The 26,951-nt window shown below is 38.1% G+C and overlaps 1 protein-coding gene across 8 annotated transcripts in view; it reads left to right on the top strand.

Moving 5' to 3' along the window:
- Positions 1-26,951, top strand: part of HELZ (helicase with zinc finger) — a 153,762-nt gene that overhangs the window by 24,185 nt on the left and 102,626 nt on the right. For 5 of the 8 annotated variants that reach the window (XM_067021923.1, XM_067021922.1, XM_059046573.2 and 2 more), the window contains 8 exons: positions 1,468-1,504; positions 12,601-12,725; positions 15,153-15,209; positions 19,333-19,384; positions 20,775-20,850; positions 22,919-23,117; positions 23,584-23,691; positions 24,748-25,045. In XM_067021923.1, the coding sequence (XP_066878024.1) occupies positions 1,468-1,504; positions 12,601-12,725; positions 15,153-15,209; positions 19,333-19,384; positions 20,775-20,850; positions 22,919-23,117; positions 23,584-23,691; positions 24,748-25,045 (952 nt within the window). The remainder of the gene's footprint in view (positions 1-1,467; positions 1,505-12,600; positions 12,726-15,152; positions 15,210-19,332; positions 19,385-20,774; positions 20,851-22,918; positions 23,118-23,583; positions 23,692-24,747; positions 25,046-26,951) is intronic. The other 3 variants (XM_067021928.1, XM_067021927.1, XM_067021926.1) reach the window with 1 other exon arrangement.

Genomic DNA, 26,951 nt, shown 5'->3' with positions numbered 1-26,951 from the left:
GGTGAAGCGGCTCAGATCAGAATGCTAGCGGTGGAGATGTTTATAGAGAAGTTTATAGTAGTTTATGGAGGAGTGGTTTGTTCTGGTTACAATGTGAAGATAGGACGAAGCAGGCGTCCTCATGCACTGAAGGCAGGAGTGAGAGATACAGAGCAGTCGCAGTTTACTTACTTCGCCCTCTTTTGTCAGAGCAAGTGGAAGCGTGCAGTGTCCTTACCCTGAGACGAGAGGGCTGTAGGTGGGGAGATGGGAAAGAGTTCGTTTTGGACATACTGACTTGAGATGACGTTTAGATATCCAGCTGGAGATGTTGAATAAGCAGTTGGATATGCAGGTCTGGAGTTTGGGAGAGAGGTCTGGGCTAAAGATGTTAATGTGAGAGCCTGTGGCCTATAGATGGTATATAAAGTCTTACACCTGGGTCAGATCAGCAGGGGAATGAGTATAGGTAGAGAGAAGGGGAGGGCTGAGGGCTTAGTCTTGTGGCACTAGTTTAAGAGGTTGGGAGGAGAAGCAAAGCATCCTGAAAAGCAGCCCGTGAGGTTAAGGAAAACTAAGAGAGTAAGATGTCCTAGGAACCAGTCAAAGAAAGCCTGTCCAAATGAGGGAATGTTCCGTGTCCATTACTGTGAATAGAGTCATGAGAATTGACTGAGAAATGACAGTGTGTCTAAATGGGTACATGTAAGTGTATCTGACTGGTGTCACTGGCAGAGTCACTGGTGACCTGCGTGAGAGCAGCTTCCGTGGAGTGCTGGGTGAAAGCCTGATAAAAGAGAGTTTAAGAGGAAGTCAGAGGGAAGGGAATTGAAATACATGATATAGACAATTCTTGAGGAGTTTGCCCCATTGAAGCACAAAAAAATGGAATGGTAGCTGGTGGGAGAAGTGAAGTCAAGAGAAGGATCTTTTCAGATGAGAGAAATAAGAGCATGTTTGTTTATAGGACTGAACTGTTAGAAAACAAAAAATTAATGATGTAGGAGAAATAGAAGAAGCTTGCTGGAGCACTGTTCTTGAGTAGGCCCTGGAGCAGATCTGCACACGTGGTAGGATGGGCTTCAGGAAGGAACGGGGCTGGCTCACCTGGTAACAGGAGGAAGGCACAGTGTGCCGGGAAGTAGGCAGCCGTGGCAGTGGCCATCCGTGGCAAGTCTCTTCTCGGGGCTGCAGTTTACTGAGTAAAGTCATTAGCTGAGAATGAGGACGCGGAGGAGATTTCTGGTGACTTGAGGTCAGACAGGGCGAGAGGGAGGGGTGTGAACAAACGGCCTGGGGGAGTGTATACCATGATGTTTGTTTAGAGAGTATCGTGTAACCCTCGGCACACGAGCTAGCTTTGCTCTGTGAGTATTAAATTTGCAACATTAATGATTAAACTTTGGAACAAAGCTGAGCTTTTTGATAAAGTCTGTTTTAAGCAGCCCTTGAACTACTTAACTTTATCTTGTATCTTTTATTTTGCAGAAAAACTATGGGCAAGCTGATGAAGATTGTAGGCATGGTATGTTTAAAAGCAGGATTCTTTTCTGCTGAGAAGATTTTGAATTATTTAATTGAGCAGTGTTTAAGATATGTTTTTTTCATATACTAATTTCAAAAGTGATTATAATATTTAAAAACTCCACCTCGCGGTGGTGCTAGTGACTCATTTGGATGGCGGCATTCCCGCTGTGGCGGGTGCGCACGTGCGCACTGTTCCTAATCACCAGTGCTGGCATTGCTGCCACTGCCTTGGGAACAGTGATAATGCCCTTTTAGAGTTTGTGTGAGTATTTTCAGTCAATAAAGAGCCATATTTTAAGAACTGTAGCACATAACACATGTTGATTAAAATGTTAAGCTTGGATAAATTGAAAAGCTGGGCCTCTGCCTCCTAAAATGTTCTTTTCCCCTTCAATAGAAGATTTCCCTTAGAAAGCAGAGACTGACTAGAATGCTGTTTAGTGCTTTTTCCTGTTTTCTTTTGGGCAGGAAATTGATTAATAAGATTCCTGCTCTTTGGTACTCATGGAATAGGAATCCTTTTCTAGGAGATTGCTGCCAGTTCACTAGAATGAATCTAGACATGCGTGGGAGGAGGGCTCAGTGTACATTCTCACACGCTCTTGGTGGGAGCTTTGTACAGCTCAGTGATTTGGATAATACAGTGTCTCAATTATCCACGCTGGGGTTGGGGGGCTGAGGTGTCTAACATAAGTTAAAAGTTTTTTTCCTATTTGCTCCTTTGTGTCAAAACTTTAAAAAGTATTAGCTCTTTTTGCTGTTAACCTTACAAAACCATCTTATCTACTTCTGGTGCATATTGGACATAATTTAACTGTTCATTAAAGATTCAGTGACCTCTTTGTAAACCTTGCTTCATAGAATTGTATACTTTGGGAGTTAATTGCCATGAGAGATATCTAGTACAATCTTCCGTTAAAAAAATCTTTACTATCTGTGGACATTTAAAAGTTACCAACAAACCAGATAGTAAGTCAGATAATATAGAGGAATATGAAGAAGGGACCCACTTCCCCTTCTCCCCCATCTGAAGGAACCATGGTATTAGTTTGCTGCATCTTCTTCACCTTCCTCTGTAGTGATAAGCACGAATGCTTATCATACATAGGTAGGGTTTTCCCTTTAAAAATTAAAAAAGAATTATGTGATCATCACAAAGTTTCTTGCTTTCTTCTGTAACAATAGATCACGGACATCTTACATCTTAAGTTAATAATACATCAGCTCCAATTCCTGCTGAATATTCCATGGCATAGAGGTGCCATAATTTATTCAGCTATTCCCATATTGACGGGCATTCAGGTGGTTCTAGTTTTCTAGTTTGTTATAGTCCCGTAATAAACATACATTCTTTCTTACTGTTGCCTTGGTTTCTTTATGGTAGTCTCAAAAGTTAGAGATCTGGGTTAAGGAGTTGTAAAAGTTGGATGTCTAGGTTAAAATATACTTGAATGCCTGTCTCCTGTGATCTCACTAAGTGGAACCTCTAAGTCTTGACATTGTGACAGTCTTGAGTGTCAGAAATGGCCCCTCTTTCTTTAATGTTCCCTTCCTTGAGTACTAGTGAGGTGGACGCTTTTCATTTGGAGACACACAAAGTCCCAGAAGAGTAACTGACTTGTGAAGAGTTGTCAAAGGGTAAATGCTGTGGGTGAAGGAACATAAGGAAAATTGCTGCATTTTTTGTTAATTGTTTTACTTAGCGTTTTCAAGTTAGATACTATTTTACAGCTGCTGAATTACCAAAATAAAACTTTAACCAGGAAACCTTGCAGGTGAAGGATAAGTCTGTTACCTGGATTGTGATCATCGTAACATGAATGTATACGTATGTCCACACTCACCAGACCGTATACATTAATTACGTGCAGTTTTTGGATACTGATTATGTCTTTGTAATGTGGGGAGAAAAGTGTAACCAATGTGTAAGATAAGGTTGCAGTGAAATGAGTGTATGCTTGTGGTGGTGGCAGAGTATGAAGCGGAATACAGCTTGGTAACGTGTTCGTTCCTTTGACCCACTAATCTTAGCTCTGGGATTCCGTCCCAAGTAAATATTCCAAAAGAAGGAAGAAATTGTATGTGGAATGGTTTTCATTGCAGTACTGTGTGGAAAAGCAGAAAATCGTTTAGCTTGCAGTAAGGGTTCATTGATTACACTCTGTGCGTTCCTTGTTACCATTTATGTGATGAGAACATGGAAGTGCTTATTTAATGTATATCAACTTTTGTCGTTTGAAATAGACATTTGGGAATATTGGCAAAGTTTACGTGTGTATATCGCTAATTGTAGAGTTCTGCTTTTATATTATGTACGTGTAAGTTTTTTTCTTGTCACCTTTTGGTAACTTGTGTTTTTTTAAATTGAAATGCAGTTGATTTACAGTATTAGTTTCAAGTGTACAGCAAGCTTATTTTTATATAAGGTAAAATACCACAGTTAAGCAGTCAGTAATCAAAAGCAACACGAGAATCTCAATCTCTGTTAATTATTATATTGGTTTGTAACTCTAGATAGCCGGAACGGCTCCTGCCTCAGTGGCCCCAGAGCTTTGTTGGAATTTTATGTGCTAGAGCATCTTCCTGGTGTCTGTTCCCTCACTGTCAGGCTATCAGTAGGCATCCCTTACAACTCTCCACAGGCCTCATCGCAGCCACCCTCCCCCTGCTCCACTTGCTGCTCCTCACCCTGATTTCACTTGCGGAGGCAGAGGTAGGAAACCAGACAGGCAATCTTTGTCATGCAGTTAAAAACATTGAAAAGTTTTTTTATTATGAAAAATTTAAAACATACAGGAAACTAGGGGAAAGAGTATAATAAACATTCATAGTCTCGAAACTTAGGTTGTAACCTTTTGCCATCTTTACTTCATTAATTTTTTTCTGAACTATTTAAAAATAATTATAGACATCATGATATTTACTCCTTAGTACTTAAGTACACATCTCTAAAAAATAAGGTCATAACTGTATAACCGCAATACTATTATTAACCTAATAAAAATGACCATAATTCCCTAATATCCAAAACCAGTCCATAATCAGATTTACCTGGTTGTTCCCAAAATGTTTTTATTTTAAGGCTGATTTGTTTAAGCCAGGAACTAATCAGAGTCATAAGATTTAATAGTTGGAATTCTATTTAAATAATAAATAGATTCTGAGTGAGGACTCAAGGGCATCCTGAACATAAACTACACAGACTTTAAGCTCATGGAGTTTAGTTCTGAGTTTGGTGTTGTGTTCTGGACAGTGAGGGTTGTCAAGCCCGTGACGACAGTGGCCAGGTCTGTCTTCATTATCTGAACATACGCCGTATTTGGTGTAACAGGAGAGCTTTCATAACGTAAGGGTTCTTTTTCTTCCTCAGAAAGAGATATTCAGAAATATTCATCATATAGGAAACTCACATTTTTTTACACTAATAAAAGGGAATGAGGTAAATGGAGAAAGTGAAATCAAAAGATAGTCTTATCAACTAAGAGTTTTGTGCTGCATGTAATGTGTAGATCAAACTCAGTCATTATAACATCAATGAATATTTTTTCATAAGGCTGCAAGATTTTTAAACCCTAGGTGAGAGTGTCATTAATTTGAGAAATTAATATAAACAAAGGAGTTTGGGCCATCAGTGGATATTTATTATATTGATACTTGCCCTGTGAAGTAAGTGATTCAGTAACCAAAAAGCCCTGTTAAATAAATGCTGACTGTATTACAAAAGGCAAATTGATACATGATTGATTGAACCTTCTATACTTTCCTTCTCTGAAGAGTTTTGATTAAATAGATTTTATAGTTTATGGTAATTTAAAATGTTTTGGAAAAATAGTTAATAGGGGTAACAATACTTATTCAGAATTATCTCTGGGTAAGACCCTCTGAAGTATTTTGTTTAATCACACTGTAATATCATTCCAGTTTTATGGGCGAGGAAACAGATTTTGTGAGATTAAGTAACTTGCTTAAGAGCGTGGAGACAGTCCAGAGTGGAGCTGTGACTTTGAAGTGAGGCCTTTCTGATCTGAAAGGCCATATGCTCCTTCTCTTTATCCTGAGGTACAACCTATTTATTCTTTAGGGTTTTACAGACATTATTCTATTTAGTGTAATAAACCTGGGGGGGGACAAAGGCAAATGCGTATTTTATATTCTAGAAATGAAAAAAACTGAGGCTCAGGATCATGTAGATAATAGTGGAGTGGGACAAGAGTTTGGATCTTTAAGCCTCTAGTTCATCCAGTTTTTCCTGTTGACCAGAATGTTAAATAGGGATGCGGTTCAATAATATTTCATAATTACTGGTTCTTTAGATCCATTTGCAGTAACTATTTAAAAATTTTCATGTATATAAGCTTTATTTCTCCAACAGGAATTTAAAAAAGAACTTTTTATTTTGAAATAATTATGGATTCACAGGAAGCTGCGAATGGAGTACAGAGTGATCCCATGTACCTTTCCCCCCACTGGCTACATCTTACATCACTGTAGTATGTCAGAACCAGGAAGTTGACATTGGCTCAATGAATACGTGTGATTCTGGTTCATCGTACTGTGTGTAGACTCAGGTAACCACCAGCACGGTCAGGATACAGAAGCGTTCCGTCACAGGGGCGATCTCTCCTGTGCTACCCTTTGCGCTTACACTCACCATCTTCCCTCCCTGTGTAACCCGTGGCAGCCGCTAATCTCTTCTCCACCTCCATAATTTTGTCATCTTGAAAATACCACGTAGTGGAACCATATTGTACGTGATCTTTTTAAGGATGACTTTTTTTCTCTCACCAGGCGTTTGAGACCCATCCAGGTTTTTGTGTGTATCAGTAGTTCATCCATTTTTATGGCTGAGTAGTATTCCACAGCATGGCTGTACCACAGTGTGTTCTTCAGCAGGAACCTAAGGCTTTCTGGAATCGGACCTTAACTTCCACTCTTCATTTCCCCATAATGCCTATTAACTGTCTTAAGTAAAGTTCTTATGTGTAAGTTGATAGGGATAGAATATAAATCAGGAAAGTGTTCTTTTAATATTTATGTTAAGTTGGAGACCATCCTCTAAGTATGCAGACTCTCTTTTGTATGAGTAGATATTTAAGCAAGCAGTAGTCTTTGAACTACGTCCTTTGAGCTCAGTTGCAAGAGCCTCACCATGGTTGTATGACTGTCTGTTCTAGACCTTTTCTTATTTATGTAGAGTGTCAGTTATAGTCATGAGTGACATTATAAATGTATTTCATGTTGTTTTTCACTCATGGAATAAATACTAGCATTAATTTTATTTTAGCTCAAATTATATGTATAACATAAAAAGAGAAGATTTAAAATGAGTGGTACCTTGCTTGTAAAATCTCAGTAAAAACTATACCAAAGCCGGGTGGGGGGAGGACGGACAGACACGGACGGACAGGATGATGACACTGAAATTAAGATTACTGTGAACACCTGAAAACACAGCCTTCTCGCATAGTGCAAAGAAGATAGAAGAGGAGCAAAATGTCAGTTCTTTTCAGTAAGCAAATTATTTTTTTAAGAGGTAAGCAAATCAGCCATGGAAACAATGAAGTAAGGGAGTGCCTTAGCAGAGGATTTTCCACACTCAGGATTTCCTCTGAGTGCTTACAACGGACATAGCAAGATACTGACTTCTGATGCTGAAATAAAGGCAGTGAAAGGGTTTTAAGATAAGAAATACAGTTAAGTTGATTTTTAAAAAATAGAACCAACTTCCAGTTTTTTTGTTTTCTTTTTTTTTTAAATTTTATTTATTTATAGCTGCATCAGGTCTTTGTTGCTGCACTCAGGCTTTCTCCAGTTGCGTCGAGCAGGAGTTACTCTTCGCTGTGGTGCGCGGGCCTCTCATTGTGGAGGCTTCTCCCGTTGGGGAGCACAGGCTCCAGGCACACGGGCTTCAGTAGTTGTGGCTCGTGGGCCCAGTAGTTGGGGCTCACGGGTTCTAGAGCGCAGGCTCAGTAGTTGTGGCACATGGGCTCAGTTGCTCCGTGGCATGTGGGATCTTCCCAGACCAGGGCTCAAACCCGTGTCCCCTGCATCGGCAGGTGGATTCTTAACCACCGCACCACCAGGGAAGCCCCCTTCTTCCAGTTTTTGAACAGTTAACAGAGATTAACTTTCCTGTAATGATATAGCAAATGCATCTTGGAAATTAGGGTTCTTTCTAACGAGGAGGCTGAAGGCTCTGCAGGCAGCATGCTGTCTCTCTCTCTCTTTCTAACGCATACACAGTACAACAGGCTACTCAGGAGTCCAGGAGCCTTTACGCTGAGCTGCAGCTGAAGGAAAGAGTACTTTCAAAAATATACAGTAAGGTCTCAGCTTCAAAGTTTATGGCACACAAAAGAGGGCTGTACAAGAGATACAGAGATTTTGTGAGCGGGTTAAGGACCGAATACTGGAGGGAGCAAGGGCAGGGTAGCAGGGATTCGGGAAAAAGAGAGAGAGAGAATGAGAGAGAGAGAGGGAGAGAGAGAGAGAGGGAGAGGGAGAGAGAGGGAGAGAGAATGAGAGAGAGGGGGAGAGAGAGAGAGAGTGAGAGAGGAGAGAGGGAGAGAGAGAGAGAGGGAGAGAGGGGTAGAGAGAGGGAGAGAGAGAGAGGGAGAGGGGGAGAGAGAATGAGAGGGAGAGGGGGAGAGAGAATGAGAGGGAGAGAGGGAGGGGGAGAGAGGGGTAGAGAGAGGGAGGGGGGAGAGGGAGAGAATGAGGGGGGAGAGAGATAGAGAGGGAGGGAGAGGGGGGGAGAGGGAGAGAGAGAGGGAAAGGGGGGAGAGGGAGGGAGAGAATGGGGGGGGGAGAGAGAGAGCGCGTTGTCGTGTGTAAATCTGGAGGTGAAATATTCAGAAGCGGTCTGTGTCATACCTGACATTGAATTCTGTTAGGGCTTTTCATTTTCCAAAAGCGTCTTAAAAAGGAAAGATTTTATCTGCAAAAGACCTTGATAGGAAGGACATAAAATGCCACAAAAGCTGCGGTCCGCATGTTCTTAAAGTGTTACGTGTTACAGTTGGAAGTAAAGAGAAGGCAAAGGGGAAAAGGGTTGAGACAGAGGAGAAGGGTGGTGGGAAAAAAACTATTTGGAAAAATGGCCCCAGCTGAGAAATTTGCCACAGAGCTCTTATTCTGGTTTACGTTATACTTTTTGTTACTTGTTATGAGTAGACATTTTAACCTGACTTAGGCCTTCTGCCGTTTGGAGTCTGTTTATAAACTCCTCCCCTAACCCCACCCCATTAGATGTTTGGCAATAAGTTTATTGCCCCCAAATTAAATGGCTGATATTTAGGAAAGGAATTTATTTATAAATTATAAATTTGTTTTATATATTTATTAAATGAATCTATTTTCATTTTTGATTCAGTTCCTGATCTGTTGGTTCTGAGAATGTGATTATATCCAAGTTGTGAATAACTTCACTTTATTAATGACTCAAGGATTTAGTTTAATGGTAATTTTAAAATTTCTTTCAAAAGATTTGGAAAAATACTACCTTGATTAGGCTATGCTCTTCAATAAAAGGCTTTAGAAATAACTAAGGACTTGATAAGAGAAATAACCTTTTATGGTCATGTTACTGAAAAAATACAGACTAATACTCAGCATTTACTGAACTTTAAGCTTGTTTTAAATTATCTTTCTCATTGCAGGTAATTCTTTACAGGCAAGGGGAATTACATTTGAATCGTTGATCCTCTCCTTTTGGTAGCCAGGGGCTGTCAAACACTTACAGAAGCTGTTTTTGTTGAAACAGTTGAATGAGTACTCCTTTTTTTTTTTTTTTTTTTTTGCAGTACGCGGGCCTCTCACTGTCGTGGCCTCTCCCGTTGCGGAGCACAGGCTCCGGACGCGCAGGCTCAGCGGCCATGGCTCACGGGCCTGGCCGCTCCGCGGCACGTGGGATCTTCCCGGACCGGGGCGCGAACCCGCGTCCCCTGCATCAGCAGGCGGATTCTCAACCACTGCGCCACTAGGGAAGCCCGAATGAGTACTCCTTTAAGATTACTCATATTCTGGTCCAAAACATTCCAAGTAAGACAAATTTCAAGTGTGAGAAAATCTTACAAAAACTTAAGAATGAGAAGGGATAGAGACTTGAATTTAGCAACGCAGCTAAGGTGTTCAGGTTTCTCCTTTGTAACTCCCAGGGGAAGGAAGGAGTTATGTGCTCACAGTAGAATTTCACAGATAGTTGGGGGAAGAGAATTTATTTGTAAGGAATCATAACTTTTTTAACAATTGCCCAAGATTAGGTTATGTTTTAATGTCATCTCTTTGGGCAAGTTCAATTATTATAGCTGAGGCAAATTTAAGAATACACTAGGCCATACTTTGTTTTCTTTCAGGCTTTTTCAAGATGTTAAAGGTAATACAGGACCAGATTGGCAGCACTGCCATTTGATTTTATCATATGACACCATAGCAGGATAGCTTTATTCTCTATAGTAGTTGACTGTTTCTTTGCCATAGTTCTTCATGCGGGATCCTACAAGACATAAGCTGAATTGCTTTTAAAGACAGCCATTAGAAGAAAGTACATCAGTAGTGTTTCTTGTCTAAAATGTTTAGAGAGGAAAGGGAAACATAATTTTGACAAATATGGAGACATTTAGACATCAATGTAATGGAAGAACTTTTGCAAAATAAAATTCAGCATATACCTTGTACAAAACCAAAGATCTCTGAAAAGTGCTTGTAAAATATCCTGTCATTTAATACTCTTTAAACATGACATAGTCATCTGAGATTGAAATATTTTTACATTTTTTTCATTTCCCTGAAACATTCTTCAGCTCTGGACAGCTAGTTTCTTAATATCCCAATTACTGAAAAGGAACTAGGATAGTTCCTCAGCAGTTCTTAATACTATTTTATAATTTTTAGAGGGGAACATAACATCTAGGGAACTCTTGAGATTGTGCTAGAAACTTCATATAATTAACACAGTCTTTACCACAACTATTAGGTAGCTACTGTCACCTCCATTTTACGGGGGAGGAAACAGGCTTAGCGACTGTGAGTGATCCAGACCTTGGTAGGACTGTCATTTTTCTTCAGAGCATTTTATTAATGCTTGCATTATATTATTTGATCCTTGCAACACATTTTTTCATCTTGCAGTTCTACAGATGACCGCATTGAGGACCAGAGAGATAAAACGACTTGCCAGAGGGCATATTTGAATAGTTTCAGGAATCGTAAGATCTGAGGGAGATGTGGGCTTACTGTGGAATTTTCTGAGATGCTCGAGACGTCCTTAAGGACGCTCCGTTGTTGTTATTCATGTATTGGAATTGTCAGTTGAGGAGATAAGTGGTCTGTAACATGGATGGTGTGACAGCAGGTTGGCCTAAACTGAAAGTAATTGAATAAAACCTTCTTGAATACAGAGACTGCAACTTTCAATTTAGTAATCTGATTCAATAAAGTATATATGCAGAAAGATGATTATTACAGTGTTCTCTTTAATAGTTAAAAATTGGAACTGTTCTGGATCAAGGGAATAGTTAAGTAAATTGATGTATCTACTTGATGGAACATTATATAGCTAATAATATACATATAAACACTGTAATACGGAAAATACTGAATGTGTCAAGGGGAAGTAAAGTAGGATATAAACTGTTATTTTATAGCAGTTACAGTCATGTAATAATTATGTAAATATTGATCAGAATTTGAAGAGAGCATGAATAAGTGAAAACAGGTTTTTGGTTGAGTGGTAAGTATATGGTGAACTTCTGTGTAGAATTTTATTAATGTTCTTTTGTTATGTTATCTGGGTAATAAAAAAAATTGAACCATATAACAAAAGGATATATTCAGTACAACCAAAATCAATATATTAAGAACAGGGCTTCCCTGGTGGTGCAGTGGTTAAGAATCCACCTGCCAATGCAGGAGACATGAGTTCGAGCCCTGGTCCGGGAAGATCCCACATGCTGCGGAGCAGCTAAGCCCATGCGCCACAACTACTGAGCCTGTGCTCTAGAGCCCGTGAGCCACAACTACTGAGCCAGCGTGCCACAACTATTGAAGCCCATGTGCCTAGAGCCCGTGCTCTGCAACAAGAGAAGCCACCGCAGTGAGAAGCCCGCGCGCCGCAACGAAGAGTGGCCCCTGCTTGCCGCAACTAGAGAAAGCCCACAGGCAGCAATGAAGACCCAAAGCAGCCAAAAATAAATAAATAAAATAATTACATTTATTAAAAAATATATATATATATATTAAGGACGGACCCAATGGACTTTAAATGCAGTATATTATATTGATACTTAAACAAAATATTTCCTTGAAAATAATTAGAAAAAATGCAGTTTCCAAAATACTTTCTTTCAGCAAAGTATCTTTTTGCAAAGGAAGCTGAAGTGTGTATAAACTAAAAATAGAATCTTGGACTTAGCAGTAAAGAGAAGGGTACAGATTGTTTTACTGGTTCAACCATTAGCAGTTGTGAGAGATCATCTCAGATGACATGGCATAAAAATGAGTATATTCTGTATTGTTAGAAATATGTTCTCCTTGTGATTGTATTAAATTAAGTCAGTAAACCTTTGCAGACAAATTGGGTAGCATTTTCTCTGGCCATTTGACCATTGGGTTCTTAGTTAATCTTGCTGGTTTTGATAAAAGCTAATTCTTAATTGCTTAGGAATATCAAAATATTGAGATTTGCAGTTTCTATTCTTATGCATTTTAATGGCACTGGGTCTCTTTGTCAAAAATGCAAGAACTTTATTCAGCGAATATCTCTCTCTGCAGTTTAAAAGCCCTCATTTACCCAGAAATCATAGGTTGAACAGTATTTTCACTGGAGAGCTGTAAGATGAATTCTCCTCATGATTTTGCGGTGATCCTACCTGACTATAGGCTGTAGTAGGTTAGGTATGCTGATCGTCCCCACGTTTTTTCTTGGCTTTATGCATGTCATGGACAGAACTGAAACATCCCTGCCTTCCTCTAGGTGGTTACAGTTACTCTTTTAGCATAAAAGAAGTCATGCTTGGGATAGTGCGCTAATAATAAAATTGAGAAAAGTGTGTATCGAATGTCATGTGGTTAATGATGGCTGTTCTTTCATGACAGTGCTGGGAGAAGGACTGGCCAAGGGAGATGGTACCTTTCAAGCAGTGCTGTGCTGCATGCAGCTCAAAGGAAAGCTCCAGCCTGTGTCCAGCATTCTTGCCAGGTCACTGACAGGAGAGTCCCTGGTATGTTGATGAGTTCTAAATTTGAACGTCTGAAAACGGATTCGTCCAGTTGACTCCTCAGGTGTATTACCTACGTTCCTCTAGGCTCTGTCCGAAATCAAAGTTCATAAGTATCTTGAGATGCTTCTTTCTCTTCAACAAACTGATGTTTAATCATTGGATTCTTGTAGTTTGTGATAATATATATAAGAATTGGAGATATTTTTTAAACTTTGAAAGTATAGAATAACTAAATGATTTTCTTTAAAGGTGTAATTTAACAGAACCTGGAAATATTTTTGAGTTTTAAAATGCTCCTGTGCACATATGATCTTATAGGGTTCTTAAATTCAACAATTTATTTTATAAAATGCTTAAATTTATCTAAACTAAGTAATAATTACTTTTGTTTCTGAAGATGTCATATGTGTAAGTTAATATTCATGACTGCTCTGATGGAGTTATCTAATTCTTTTCAGACTTTGGGATAACTGTTTGTATGTAGTATTTAATTTTTGAGAGTTTTTGTTTGTTTTTGGATGAGATAATTGAAAGACTACTTTTTTTGTACTTTAGAGTTGGCAATCTATAGAAATTGGAAGAAAAGAGATATTATAACTTTTTTTTACCAGTTGGTAACTGGTAGAGAATTTGCTGATAGTTTTCAGGAATCATAATGAAAAACAGTGAAAGCAGGAAAATATATGTATACTTTGTTATACAGCATGAGTTTTCTATATTTTCCTTCTGAATTAACAAATTGTGGAAAGCTGGAGCAAAGTTGTGTTTTCACTGCAAATAAATATATATTTGGTAAAAAAAAAAAAGGAAATTAGGAAAGTACTTTGTATATTGTTGAGTGCAATGTAATGACCCGTCTCAGAGGGTAATTTAGTTATTTTCTAAGGAATTATTTTGCAGTGAATTGTTTAGTTGGTTTAACAGTGTTTTTGGATGTCACTATTTTAACAAATGAATATAAAAGCTAAGATGTGTTATTAATATAGCAAAATTGTATGGGTATTTAGTTCTAAATAAATGATAAAGAATAGTTCTCTTCTTTGTTATTTAGATAATTCTATCCTTAAGGAACTTTTCTATGTAAGTTAAGCATATTACACAGTTTTACCTGTTGGATTTTTACTTATTTTATCTTATTTTTTAATTTATTGGGGTATAATTGCTTCACAGTGTTGTGCTAGTTTCTGCTGTACAGTGAAGTGAAATAACCATATGTATACACATATTCCCACCCCCCGACCCCAACTTCTGGATTTCCCTCCCATCTAGGTCACCACAGAGCTGTACAGCAGGCTCTCAACTAGTTATCTGTTCCATACACAGCAGTGTATACACGTCAGTCCTAATCTCCCAATTCATCCCACCTCCCCTTTCCCCCCTTGGTGTCCATACATTTGTTCTCTACGTCTGTGTCTCTATTTCTGCTTTGCAGACTGGTTCATCTGTACCACTTCTCTCGATTCCACATATATGCGTTCATATACGATATTTCTCTTTTTCTGACTTACTTCACTCTGTATGACAGTCTCTAGGTCCATCCACATCTCTACAAATGACTCAGTTTCGTTTCTTTTTATGGCTGAGTAATATTCCATTGTATATATGTACCACATCTTCTTTATCCATTCGTCTGTCGATGGACATTTAGGTTGCTTCCATGACCTGGCTATTGTAAATAGTGTTGCAATGAACATTGTGGTACATGACTCTTTTGAATTATGGTTTTCTCAGGGTATATGCCCAGGAGTGGGATTCGTGGGTAGTTCTATTAGTTTTTTAAGGAACCTCCATACTGTTCTCCGTAGTGGCTGTATCAACTTACATTCCCACCAACAGTGTAGGAGGGTTCCCTTTTCTCCACACCCTCTCCAGCATTTATTGTTTGTAGATTTTTAAATTTAAAATTAGGAAGAAGCAATTTGCTTTCAAATCTCAAGTGAAATTTGAATTTCAGAAGAGTGAATGTTTTTTGTATTTTCCTTCAACAGCTTTGTTAATGGACCATCTTTAAGTAGTGTGATCATTGTATGTGAATCTGAGTCATAAGTAACTGAGTTCATTTTGTAAATATAGCCTCTTAGTTTTAGGAAAAAGGAGTTTTAAAAAGTTGAGGTTTATTTTTTTCTTACTCTATCTTGCTCTTCAGTGATACCCTTTGTGAATATTTTATTAAATTAATCTTAAATGCTTAGACAAGGTGAATACAGTGTTTTAGGGCACACTGTATCTTTTGTCCTGTTAATCTTTTTAACTTTGCGCATAGATGGTTAGCTTTATCATCACCTCTAATGGTAATGAGGATGGGAGATGAGCATAGCATTGGTTTTCTTTTTACAGATAAACCTTAGAAACAGCTGAAGAGTTAAGTCCCCATAGTAAAGAACTAATATACTACTTGGTTTTTCCGTTTTTCATTTGCCCTTTCAGAATGGGATGGTAACAAAAGATTTGACAAGACTAAAAATACTTCTCACAGAAACGGAGGTAAGACTATTTCAGTGGATCTCTTTGGGAAGAGTTTAACTCAGTCTGGCTAGTACATGTTCTTTATTAAAATTTGGAAAATCACTGGGCATCAGCAAGGCTTTAAAGATCGGGTAGTGCAACCTTTAGACTTTCTGTAATCAGGCTTGGTCCCATCCTAGGAACTTTGCTTCCTATCAAGGTGCCTCTGCATCCCAGGTCTTCTGTTTTGTCCCTAATTTTTGTTAGCTGTCTCTGGCCAATAAATGGAAAGATAATGGGGAAATTTTAGTTTTTAACTACATCTGGCTATTAGAAAATTCTGTTATTAAAACTGAGATACTCCTCAAGCCTTCTGTGTTTTTAAGTACCTAATAGAAGTCTGTGATTTGAGGAGTATTTTTAGGGAATGAGTTTAGCTGATGGAAATAATGTGTATCAGGGTAAATGGTGAATAAAAATGTGCTCTGGTGAAGCAGTTGAAGGCCGGGGACAGCAGTGGCATGTAAAAGGCCCGTGGCTTTGTAAGTCTCAAATTTCTATTCCTCATACAGGCATATAAAAGTATTTTTATTTAGATGTCTCATTTTAAAAATAGCCATTTTTGTCAGTTTTTATCATAAATGGAAGCCCACATAAAGTGATAGATTGATTGGCTTATTTATTTAAAAAGTGGCACCTGCTGTGTGCTAGGTATTACGCTTAGTGCTGAGGGTACAGCCCTGAACAAGACATTCATGGTCCTGACCTCTGGGAGGTTAGAGTCTTGGGGAGGAGGCAGACCATAAATACATAAATCAATTAAACAAGTATAGGTATAATTCACATTGAGGTAAGTGGTATGAGGGAAAAGACGAAGCTTTCTGTGATGGGAAAAGAAGAAACTTTCTGTGATGGAAAAATAACTGGAATGGTGGTGAGGGGACGAGACACTTAAGCTGAGTTGAGAATTGAGAAGGTGCTGGTCTCGTGGAGAGTGCGATAAGCGTGCTCCCGTCAGGCCAAGAGGATGAGAAGAGCCCCCAGGTGTAAACCTTGACCTCCCGTAGATTACTTTCCCACTTCAAATCTAATCATACGTCGCAGTTCATACCAACAAATAAGTAAGCAAAGAAGATAGTCATCGTGAATTATATAAGCTGCAGAAAGATACTGTTTGTTTTGCTACAATTAAATAGCCTTCTAAAAAAATGTTATTTTCTTAGTCTTATGTTATCTTATTATGAATTAACTGAGAATCAGTAAGCTCTAATTAACTTCGAAGCCATTTCCCTTCTGGTATATATGTAGTCTTTTAATTTCTAAAAAGTAAAATATGACAATTATAAGTGTTTTAAACTTTTAAAATGAGAACATAAAGTAAGATGATTTTGGGCCTTGTTCTCCTCTTTTATTACCTTAGTTGAATTAGCAGCTTTACATCTGATAATCATACACAAATATATATAAAATTTTATTTTTAATATTTATAATCCTGTTATGTATAAGGTCACAAATATCACTTGACTCTCATTTTGTGACTGTACTTTTGGAATAAGTGACTTAAATTTTGTTTATAATTTCTTTTCTGTGTAACCAGAGTAGTAGTATTTTTGGTTAGTGAACTGGTACTATTAAAAAATCCATCTAGAAAAAGCTAACAAACAATGCTACCCTTACTTATTATTGCACCTGACATATTCAAAAATAGCAACAATTTGTTATTTAAAGATTGGGCTGAGCCGATGTTTAACCTGTAAGTGCTAGTAGATTAGAATAAAGACATGGAACTAAAGGCTGACTAATGAAAAGAAAAACAACACATATTCTTTAGAAAAATTTCAAATATCCAATCAACAGATTTGATTGTAAATTTACAGGAATTCGAGCAGCGTGAACTTTGGCTGCCTTCCCTGAAGGTCTCAGTAGAGACTGAAGATCACAAACTGACTGATGTGGCCTTTCTGTCTTAGGGTCTAAGCATATAAAAAGGGTGTTAACAAAACAAAACTAAACACAATACCCGGAAACTAAAAGCCACCGTGGCCAAATATTCAGCCCAGGCTTGAGCTTCTCCTTTTTACCAGCTCTTACGATGAGGATGTGCTCTTTACCAGACCCCAGAGGAGGACAGTGTCAGCACAGGCATACTCTGCCCATTTGCAGATTGTTGTAGATGCTGACTCGTGAAATACACCATGCATGTTTCCCTTCTGACAGTTTATAAATGCTTTAAGCTTTACTTCATCACCAAAACATTTTTTTCCCATTTTTTCTCACATATTTGGTAAATTTATTTTGATAAATTTTTTTAGAGGAGATACTTTCAATTCATACTTAAAGTGAATTTTTAGCTCTTATATTTATAAATTCTGTGTAGTTAGAAGCATATTTTAAGGGCTAGTGTGGGACTATGCTCCTTAGATCTCGCTTATAGAATTTTAAACGATCTTTTAATATACCTTTTTGGTGCACATGGAGTCCTTATAATGTTAATAATTACTCCTGATTTATTTGTTAGCTTATGTATTCTTATATTCAGTCCTCATTTTACAAAAAGAATGGATTGTCTTTAAAACTTGTTAGTAAGCAGTTTGAGAATCACAAGGCATTTATTTTCCTGTTGAAACAGTGTTATAGTGATTTAGTTCCAGCCCAACCTAAAAAGGGTCCAGTTTAATCAGTGACATGAAAATTATGGTGATATTATTGTTTCAGTTATACCCGATTAGCATTTATGCCATTCTTTCTATGGTACAAGATATTCCAAATTTCGTCTTGGGATACCATTTCCTCCTCCTCATTCAGTTCAGCATTTACTGAGTGCGTGTGCTGTTCAAGGTTCTTTGGGTTTTGGAGGGCTGAGAAATCCATTCAAAGCAATCTGAAGGGCCAGCCCAAGATGTGCATAGCTAATGTACCCACAGGGCAGCCTGTGGTCAGTAGGTTCTGTAATGGAAGTACAAGCGGGGAAAGGAGAGAGAAACACCCTGCCGGGAAACCAGGGAGGCTAGTGTCAGAACTGAGGTTAAAGGGCAGAGGCAGCTAAGGAAAGGCCCAGGAGTGACTTGGTGCACGAAGCTGGCAGTCCGTTGGTTCAGCGGTAGATGTGACAAGTAGTCGTGGCGCTCTCACAGAGCTAGGATATTGGCGGGGGGGTTGGGGATGAGACCGACGTGCGAGGCATTCTAGACCTGGTTGGGCAGAGATTTGGAGACTCCTCGGAGCAGGACGGAGTCTGAGATGGCTTTCAGGGTTTCCGCCCGGCTCTTTCAGGGGAAGATGCATCCATTAACTTGAGATAAGGAGCACCGAAGGAAGATGAGATGTGGGGTTAAAGTGGATGAATTTTATTTAAACACACCGTGTTTGGAGTGCATGGGTGGCCACCCACCCAGAGTTACTGAGCGTTCATCATGTGCCAGATGCTCTGAGGCGCAGGAACGCAGAAAGGCAGTTGAAGGCTGTTGACGGTGGATCTGTGCATGGCCGACAGTGACCCAGCACGTAAGATGCTGTAGAATAGTTAAGCTGGCACTTCACTGTCCCCCAGCCGGCACTCAGTTGGGATTGGGGTTGTGGAGCTTCGAGTAAAGTTATAGCCCCAGGTGCAGAGGAAGGACTTAGGTGCACTGGACGGTCGAGAAAGCCGGGAAGTCGGGGTGAGTGGGCCCCCAGCCGTGGGCTCCACTGTGGGAGAAGGCCTCATCCTAGAGCAGCGAAGGGGGCTCGGCCAGGATATGCTCCCAGGTCCTGAAGTGCTGGCGGTGCTGCACTTGATGCAGGAGAAGAGGCCCCTCAGCGGCTGGTCACACTGTAGACGTTAGCAGAGGAGAGTGCCGTACATGCGCGGGTGGAAGGTGCCTCCTCCACGGGGTTCAGGCCTGGGGACCGAGACTGCTCTTGCTCCCAGGTAATCTTTATGTAGGGAAGGAATCTCTGTCAGTTTCCTTAATGAGGGCCACAGAAGTACTTCTTTTCCATATTTACATATGGAAACTAGAGCAAAGGGCAAAAAATACCATTTGCATATTAATGTTTATTAAAAATTTCTAAATATTCAGTCTCAAGCTTTTTAAAAAAATGTTAAGAATGTCCAGTTTAATTCAACATCAACAGTTGTTATTATTTATTATAAAAATTTCTTTCATTTGAAAAATTGCAGACAGCAACTGGTAACGTCCTCTCTGGGTATCATGTGGAAGACTTAGAAGAGGGTAAGTACGAACCTGTATAACTTCTGGTGGCTGTGATTTTGGGCATTGCTTCTTTATTGGTCATTGGGAGGAAATTTCTGAGTTAGATTACATGTTAGTGGAGGTACAGGAGAGAATATAAAGGTTTAATGTTAAGTAGTAGTACGGATGGAAGCAGTTTGTTCACTAGCCCCTGTCATGGAGTAATAGAGTACGGAGATGGGAGGTTACCCCGGAAGTGACCTATTGTGCCTTCTTTCCTCCATGTGCGCAGTTCTGAACTTGAACCCTGCTCTTAGCAATCTGTAGAGGGAGGTCTTTTCTCCTTTCTCTCTATCACAGGCTAGTACAGGTACTACTTTTTGGAAGTTCTGACCTGTAAGCTGAGTTGTTCCTGCTACAATGAAAAGTCTGTGATCTCCTCTTCTCCTGCCAGAGGAAGGTGAAGAGAGACTGGCATTCATTGAGCGTTTGCTAAATGATGTCTGCCACGCAGTGGCTTTCACAGAAGCGAGCACTGACTTCTTAGAGCCTTCCTTCCTCTTTTTGATAGGTGATGAAGCTGATGTTCATTAAGGTTCGGTAATTTTCCCAGTCACGCAGATAGGAAGGGGTGAAACGCAGCTTTAAGCTCAGCCGGGCGGAGTATGTTTTGGGGGCGGGGAGCACAGCGACTTTTGAGGAGGTGGAAAACGGCTGCAAGGTCCTGGGAAACTTGCTGCTGCTGCTGAGCCTCTAGAGCTCGGCCGTTTCTCTCGGACGCTTTATTTTCCTTGGCTTATTTGGAAACTTTTATCCAAGTGCATTAAAACTCATTGTATTCAGAAGGAAACTAATGTTATTTTTTAGCTCCTATCTCAGAATTCACCTTTTTGAACTTTATTTCAATTATTAAAAAAAGATTACTTTATTCAGTGCCATGTGTCAGACCCTAAGGAGCATGGATGGTCATGTGGAACTTCTTCTCACTCCATATGCAGTACTGGAATTTGTTTTACAAAATTTCCTTCCAGGATACCATAATTTTCTCATTCCTGAAATAGTTCCTAATAGAGACACGACTCATACTTAAAGAAATGACAAGCATGCCAACACATCTCCCCTTTAGATGCCAGGCAGGAGACTGCACTTGGAAGTGTGTCCGCCAGTCGCTGGGATAGAGTAAGGGTCATTGATTTGTCTTAGCTGCTGTGTGACTGCTTCTTCAGAGATTTCTAAGTTTCATATGGCTAAGTGATTTATAATTCGTTTGACTGGTAGATGACTCTCTTGGTAGAGGCAAGCATGTCATGTTCTTTTTACATCATCTGAGATGATGTGTATGGAGGGTTTATAGTATTTCTTACACATTAAAATATCAGAATTATCAGCAAGCCTCAAATGATAAGACTATATCCTGATTACTCTCTAGGATCTTGTAATGGTTGGCATTTCCGCCCACCACCTAGGGGAATCACAAGCAGCGAGGAATATACTTTGTGTAAAAGGTAACGTGAATTTTTTTTTTAAACCAATGACATGTCTTTATTCAAAGGATAGTTAATTTTCCTTCACTTTTTGAAAAGTAGTGATTCAGATTTAAAGAAGATAATATGTGAAGGAAGAAGCATAACAATTGAGTAAAATGGTTTATTTTCAATTTGAAACAGAAGCCAAAATGGTCATTATCATTAAATAATAAAAATCAAAACCATATTGATGATCCTTCTTTTAATTATAAACAACAGTGATCTAAATGGAGATTGTTAAGACTTCTGTAATACCAGTTGGATTAATATGACTCAATTTAATTGCTGGTCTCTTGTTTATGTGAAATTTACCTAAATTATGGTGATTAAAGTTGAAGTTACCTTATTTAAACTGAAATGGAGCATAAAATAGATAAATCTTAAATGATTTTAATCACTTTTCTAAAAAAAAAGAAAATCTATTATCACGTACTCTTATATAGAATTTATGAGTAATTTATATTTGAAGGGCTAACCTTTCAAAATTTAATAATTATATGTTAAGGTAGAAAGAATTATTAAAGTTACATTAAGAAAGGTTCTTTTTATAAGAACTAGAAACTATTGGTTTTTTAGATATAATTTCTAATTACTCTAGGTTGCTTTTGATAATGAAGGAAGTTTGCTATGCAGCTTTGATAATTGAATAGTCAAGAGGTCAGGTTTTATTTTATTGTAGAAATAAACTAGGTAGTACATTTTTTAAATCCTGGTGGCATCAATGTTGTAGGAGAGGTAGAACGCGATCCTGTGCAAAGGAAGTATGAGAAAATTTCTAGTCCAGATGAGACTATCAGACCTTCAATTTTGAGGGGAATGATTTAATGCAAAGCAGTAGAAAGACAAAGAAATATTTGGCTTATTACGACATACTGAAGAGAAACAAATGCATGATTTTAAATGTGTCTTAAGCATAAGAGAACTTAATAAATAGCATAATTTAAGTTCAAGTACTTTATGTATCATCAAGAAAAGCTTTAAATACACTCGTCTTTTCAGATAGGGTGAAACACTTGATAATTTACACTGTGCTCTGGTTCATTTTGTATTTCTTATTATCATATTTTTCCAGTTGAAAAATTATCTATAACATAACATCGCTTTTATCCATTTGCTATTTATAGTTTGATTTTCATTTTTTCTCTCAGAAGATCTTTTATTAATTTTTGAATGTTTAAAAACTGGCTGGATCTATTATTTTATAGAGTATTTAAAACTTAAAAAAAAGTTACTGATCAAAGTCTTGCATTTTTATCTGTTTTGACCATTGAATTATCAGTTGAATTTTCTGAGTCATAAACATTGTGAAATATTAACTCTGTATCCTTTAAAATGAACGATTATGAATTTACCCATTGAAGAATTTAATCTATTGAATTAATTGTGATTCTTACATAAAACTTTTATTTTTAATTTATTTAAAACTTCAAGCAAATTAATATAGTCCAATATTTTCAATGAAATATAGGCAATAGTAATGTAGAGAAGAGTGAAGGCATTACATTTGAAGGTGAAAAGTAGAAGCCTTGAAATGTTAATTCAGTGACATATTACTTTTTTTTTTTTTTTCCCCCCCAGAACAAAATTTCTAGTATGTGGAAATTTTTCTCTAGGTCGTATCATTTTGGGAAGTAGGGCATACCTGTGCTTGACGAACTAATCCACTTGATGTCAGTGTTGCTTTAGAAAAATTCTGCTCTAAGAGGAATTGTCTCACAGAGTTGTTAGATCATGAAGGAAGCTACCTTTGCAATGCCAGTTTTTGTGGGTGGGGGGCGGTTATGAATATGCTCTGCTTTGTCATCCCCTTATTCCAGACAAAGAGGTCAGTGAACATGGGGGGGGGGGGTTGCTGTTTTGATTAACTGTTGAAAATGTTTTCTAAACGTCTTCTTCCTCTTCGGTGCAAGACATGTGATAAATATGGCCTTTCAGGAGATGAAGTTTTGTTTTTGTTATTGGAGAGTCGGAGGGCAAATGCTGGAAGTTTATCTTTTAAATGGTCCAACAAAGTATATGATAAAACAGTCTTTCCTATTCTACTTAGATTTTTAGAGCAAGGAATCTGTAGGTATGGTGCCCAGTGTACTTCAGCACATTCCCAGGAAGAACTAGCAGAATGGCAGAAAAGATATGCTTCACGGTTGATAAAATTGAAACAGCAAAATGAGAATAAACAGCTCTCAGGCAGTTACATGGAAACCTTGATAGAAAAGTGGATGAATTCATTATCTCCTGAGAAAGTGGTGAGGAAAATAAACTGCATTTTTTTGTTTGTTTGTTTTAAACAGTGCCCTTGTTTGAGTCTCGACTTTATTTCGTGCTGTATCTTGGTTTATTTCCCTATCCTCTGTATGAAACACTTGATTCTTGATAAAGTGTTTTTAGTAGCAAAAGTAGACCCATTTGCTAAAATAAAGAGGAGAACTAAGCCATTTGTTTGGAGACTTGCAGGTATTATATTAATTTGTCTTCATTCAGGGAGTTTTTATTGCCATTTGTTGTTGTGTTGTTGTTAGTTTTCTTATGTCTCTTATTTTAGCTTTATTATATTTTGTGCTTATAAAAGTAACTGAAAATTAATGTATAAAATACCTTGCTTTGTAAACAGTTCCATCAGCATCTTTACCGTTGACATTTATTTACCATGCCAGAAGTGTGTGTTTGTGTTTTTAGGAATAAAACGTAACATTAGTTGCTCTCTGTTTTCAGCTTAGTGAATGTATAGAAGGAGTAAAGGTGGAGCATCATCCTGGTCTGTCCGTTACTGTCAGCACCAAAAAGTCTCACCAGACATGGACCTTTGCCCTCACTTGTAAGGTATGAATTTTGTGATAGCTAAAGAATATAAATGTCTTTCAATTTTCATAAAGGCTTTTTGGACCTTGAAATCTGTGTGTTGAAAGAGCATTGAAAATGTTTTATTCTAAGTACATTTTTATTTAGGTTCTATATTGTGATAAAGCATATTCTGTATTTTGATCATGAAGGGTACAGGTTTTTCTTAGATTTTGAGCTAAAAGCTTTGTAGATGTTTAGATACTTGCTTATTTATTTATTTGGTGAGGAGATCTTCGACATGTTGTCTTCCAAACTTAAAACATAGGATGGGGTTCACGGCTTGTAGTTAACTATTTAAAAATTGAATTGTTTAATCTCGTGGTTCTAAGATATTCAAACAATGAGTTTGTTTTTAATTTTGATTTAATGAAATCACAAATTCTGTATAACGGGTTTTTAATATGAGGCATTTTCTGCAGTGCTTCCCATCCTGAATTGTAATGTTCAAAGTTTAAGAATGAAGCAAAGTAAAATATTTCTGTGAATATATGCAGTGGAAAAGTTTTGTGTGCTTTTTGGTGACGTTTCTTCCACTGTACCGTCTGCATCTTGGGGTGAAAAATCTGGGAACGTTTAGCTTCGGCCTTGAACCCAATCCAGTGTCTTCAGAGGTCACTGCTGTCCTATGAAGACTTCCTCCTTGAGGCTAGATAAAACTTTTTTAGGCCAAGGGTATGGAAAGTTGGAGGTGGTAGTGATACAGGGTGAAAGCTTTTGCCACAGTGAAAGATGAACGTATCACAGAAAGAGCAGGGAGGTTAGTAATGTAGCATAAATATATCATTTTTGAAAATGTCAGCCTTATTGAGGTATAATTGACATCCTAAATATATCATTTTTAACAACTGATTTTTTAAAACCACTCTGATTATTTTTTCTTAAATGGCGTATGAGTACAGCTTGTATTTTTAACATAGTATCTTAGAAGCATGGGAAAGTAAAAGTCCCTTATGGAAATATTTTCATTGAAGAGCCCAATTACAACTGGATTTTTCACCCCCTTGTACTCAACAAATTATTCTGACTTCCTTGTAGCCTGCAAGAGTGCTGTACCGTGTGGCACTGCTGTATGACGCTCATCGCCCTCACTTTAGTATCATTGCCATATCTGCCGGAGATAGTGCTACCCAGGTATCGCAAGAAGTCCCAGAAAACTGCCAAGAATGGGTAGGAGGAAAGATGGCCCAAAATGGATTAGATCATTACGTGTATAAAGTCGGGATAGCATTTAACACAGAAATATTTGGAACTTTTCGCCAAACCGTAGTTTTCGACTTCGGATTGGAACCAGTACTCATGCAAAGAGTAATGATTGATGCAGCTTCTACAGAAGGTAAAATTTAGACTTTTTTCCCCCGATGATGATGTATTAAAAGGCACTATAACAGCAACATTAAAAGATATGTATTGGCCCCTAAATATACCGTGGACAGGGAGGGAATAGTAAAGAAAAAGATCCCAAGTTTATTATTGACTCATTTACGGTGTAATGGGATTAGCATGGTGTGCATTATGCCCGGGTCTCTTTGTGCAGTCATCAGGCAAAGCCTGCTGGGAGGCCCCCCAGGCTTGTGTGAGTAGAGGATCGGGTCTCTTTTGGTCTACCAGCTCCATTTGATGATTTTAGCACAGTAAAACCTTTCAGTATTAGTTTAGGTAGAACATAATTTCAGTGGTAATTGTGAATTACACCTACAGTGTCTATTTCCACGTTCAACTCATGGTCCAGTTAACTTTGCTGGTATTAGTACATTATCTCTGAATGGAAAGTCCTAAAAATAAGCTTTCATAACTTGATTTTATTAGTATAAAGGAGACCAAAGTACCTTTAATAGGATCTGCTTCATGTTCTTGGGAAGAGGTCCCTGGTTTTAACGTGAAGGCACCTGCAGAAGACGGTGAATTACTCTGTAAATTGTCATGTTACTGCCTAAAGCTAAATTTTATGCCAAGATCCAACTGGATAAGGGAAGGTCATGTTAGCCTACATTTCTTAGGCTCTTGGTTGGATTTGTAGGTGCCTTATTTTATTTCATGAGCACTAAATATTTATTTAACAAACACTTCATATAGCAGAGCTGTATGAAACTTGCTGTTATATTGGCTATAACTAAGCATATTGTGGAGGATGTTTTTCATTATGTCCACAGTGTCCCATTTATGAGAACCTAGAAGTTTTTTTCATGAGTAAATGCTAGGACTTTATTTTTTGGACATAACGAACAGGTGGAACTGGTTCTGTCCCCTTTACCTTTAGCTCTGAGTAGGGTTAAAGCAACATTTGTGCCAAAATTGAACAAGTACGTGTTACCTTTTTCTATATGTGCTAATATTATTAACCATACTTCATTTTACCCATATTTCTCATTTACTTTGATCCCTTTTACCTGTTTTTATTCTGTTGTGTTCTGCTTTTGTCATCTTTTTACTACACTTTGGAATAAAAATATGTTAATTCCCATAGCCAAACAGATACAGTAGTTGATGAAGTAAAAATACTTGATTTATATTTACTAATAGAGCAGTTAGTTGGCAGATTTTTTCTGTAAAGGGCCAGATAGTAAATATTTTAGGTGTTACAGGGCAGGTGATCTCTATTCCGATCACTCAGCTCTGCATTATAGTGAGAAAGCTGCCATAGACAGTATGTAAATGGACGGGTGTGACTGCATCCCAATAAAGCTTTATTTTCAAACACAACGCAGGCTGGATTTCTCTTGAATGCAGTGGTTTGTTTACTCTTACGCCATTACGTTGCTTTTAGAGACTAGAACTTGAGAACTACTAGGTTGCACCCTTTTTAAATCATGAGCAGATTTTAAATTATAGAGATACATGCATCTCCTACTCTCAAATATAATTCTAAAAGGATGTTCTTGGCTTACATGTGGGTTGTACTTTAATAGTTTGCTTTTAGATTGTGGCTTTTAACTCACGACTCATTTCCCATAAAAACAAGTTTGTAAGTGTTGTCAAAATCTGTACTAGTTAATAAAAGCCTATTTAATTAATAATATAAAATGTTAAATATCTGCAATAAAAAGAGACAACGATACTGTTAAAACAGATGATAAGGGAAGTGGTGATGAGGAGGATTTCAGGGCACCCTCATGGGCTTGAGAGATTGAGGGTGCTTTGGCTACTTTTGCCCCAGCTATGTGCTCCTTTTCTAGTTGGAGAAACAGAGCAGTGGACAGACTTCAGAGTTAAATAGAATTGGATTCAAATCCTGATTTTCT

The sequence above is a fragment of the Kogia breviceps genome, chromosome 19 (assembly GCF_026419965.1).
Source record: "Kogia breviceps isolate mKogBre1 chromosome 19, mKogBre1 haplotype 1, whole genome shotgun sequence".
NCBI lineage: Eukaryota > Metazoa > Chordata > Mammalia > Artiodactyla > Physeteridae > Kogia > Kogia breviceps.
This window is presented reverse-complemented; position numbering and strand designations above follow the sequence as displayed.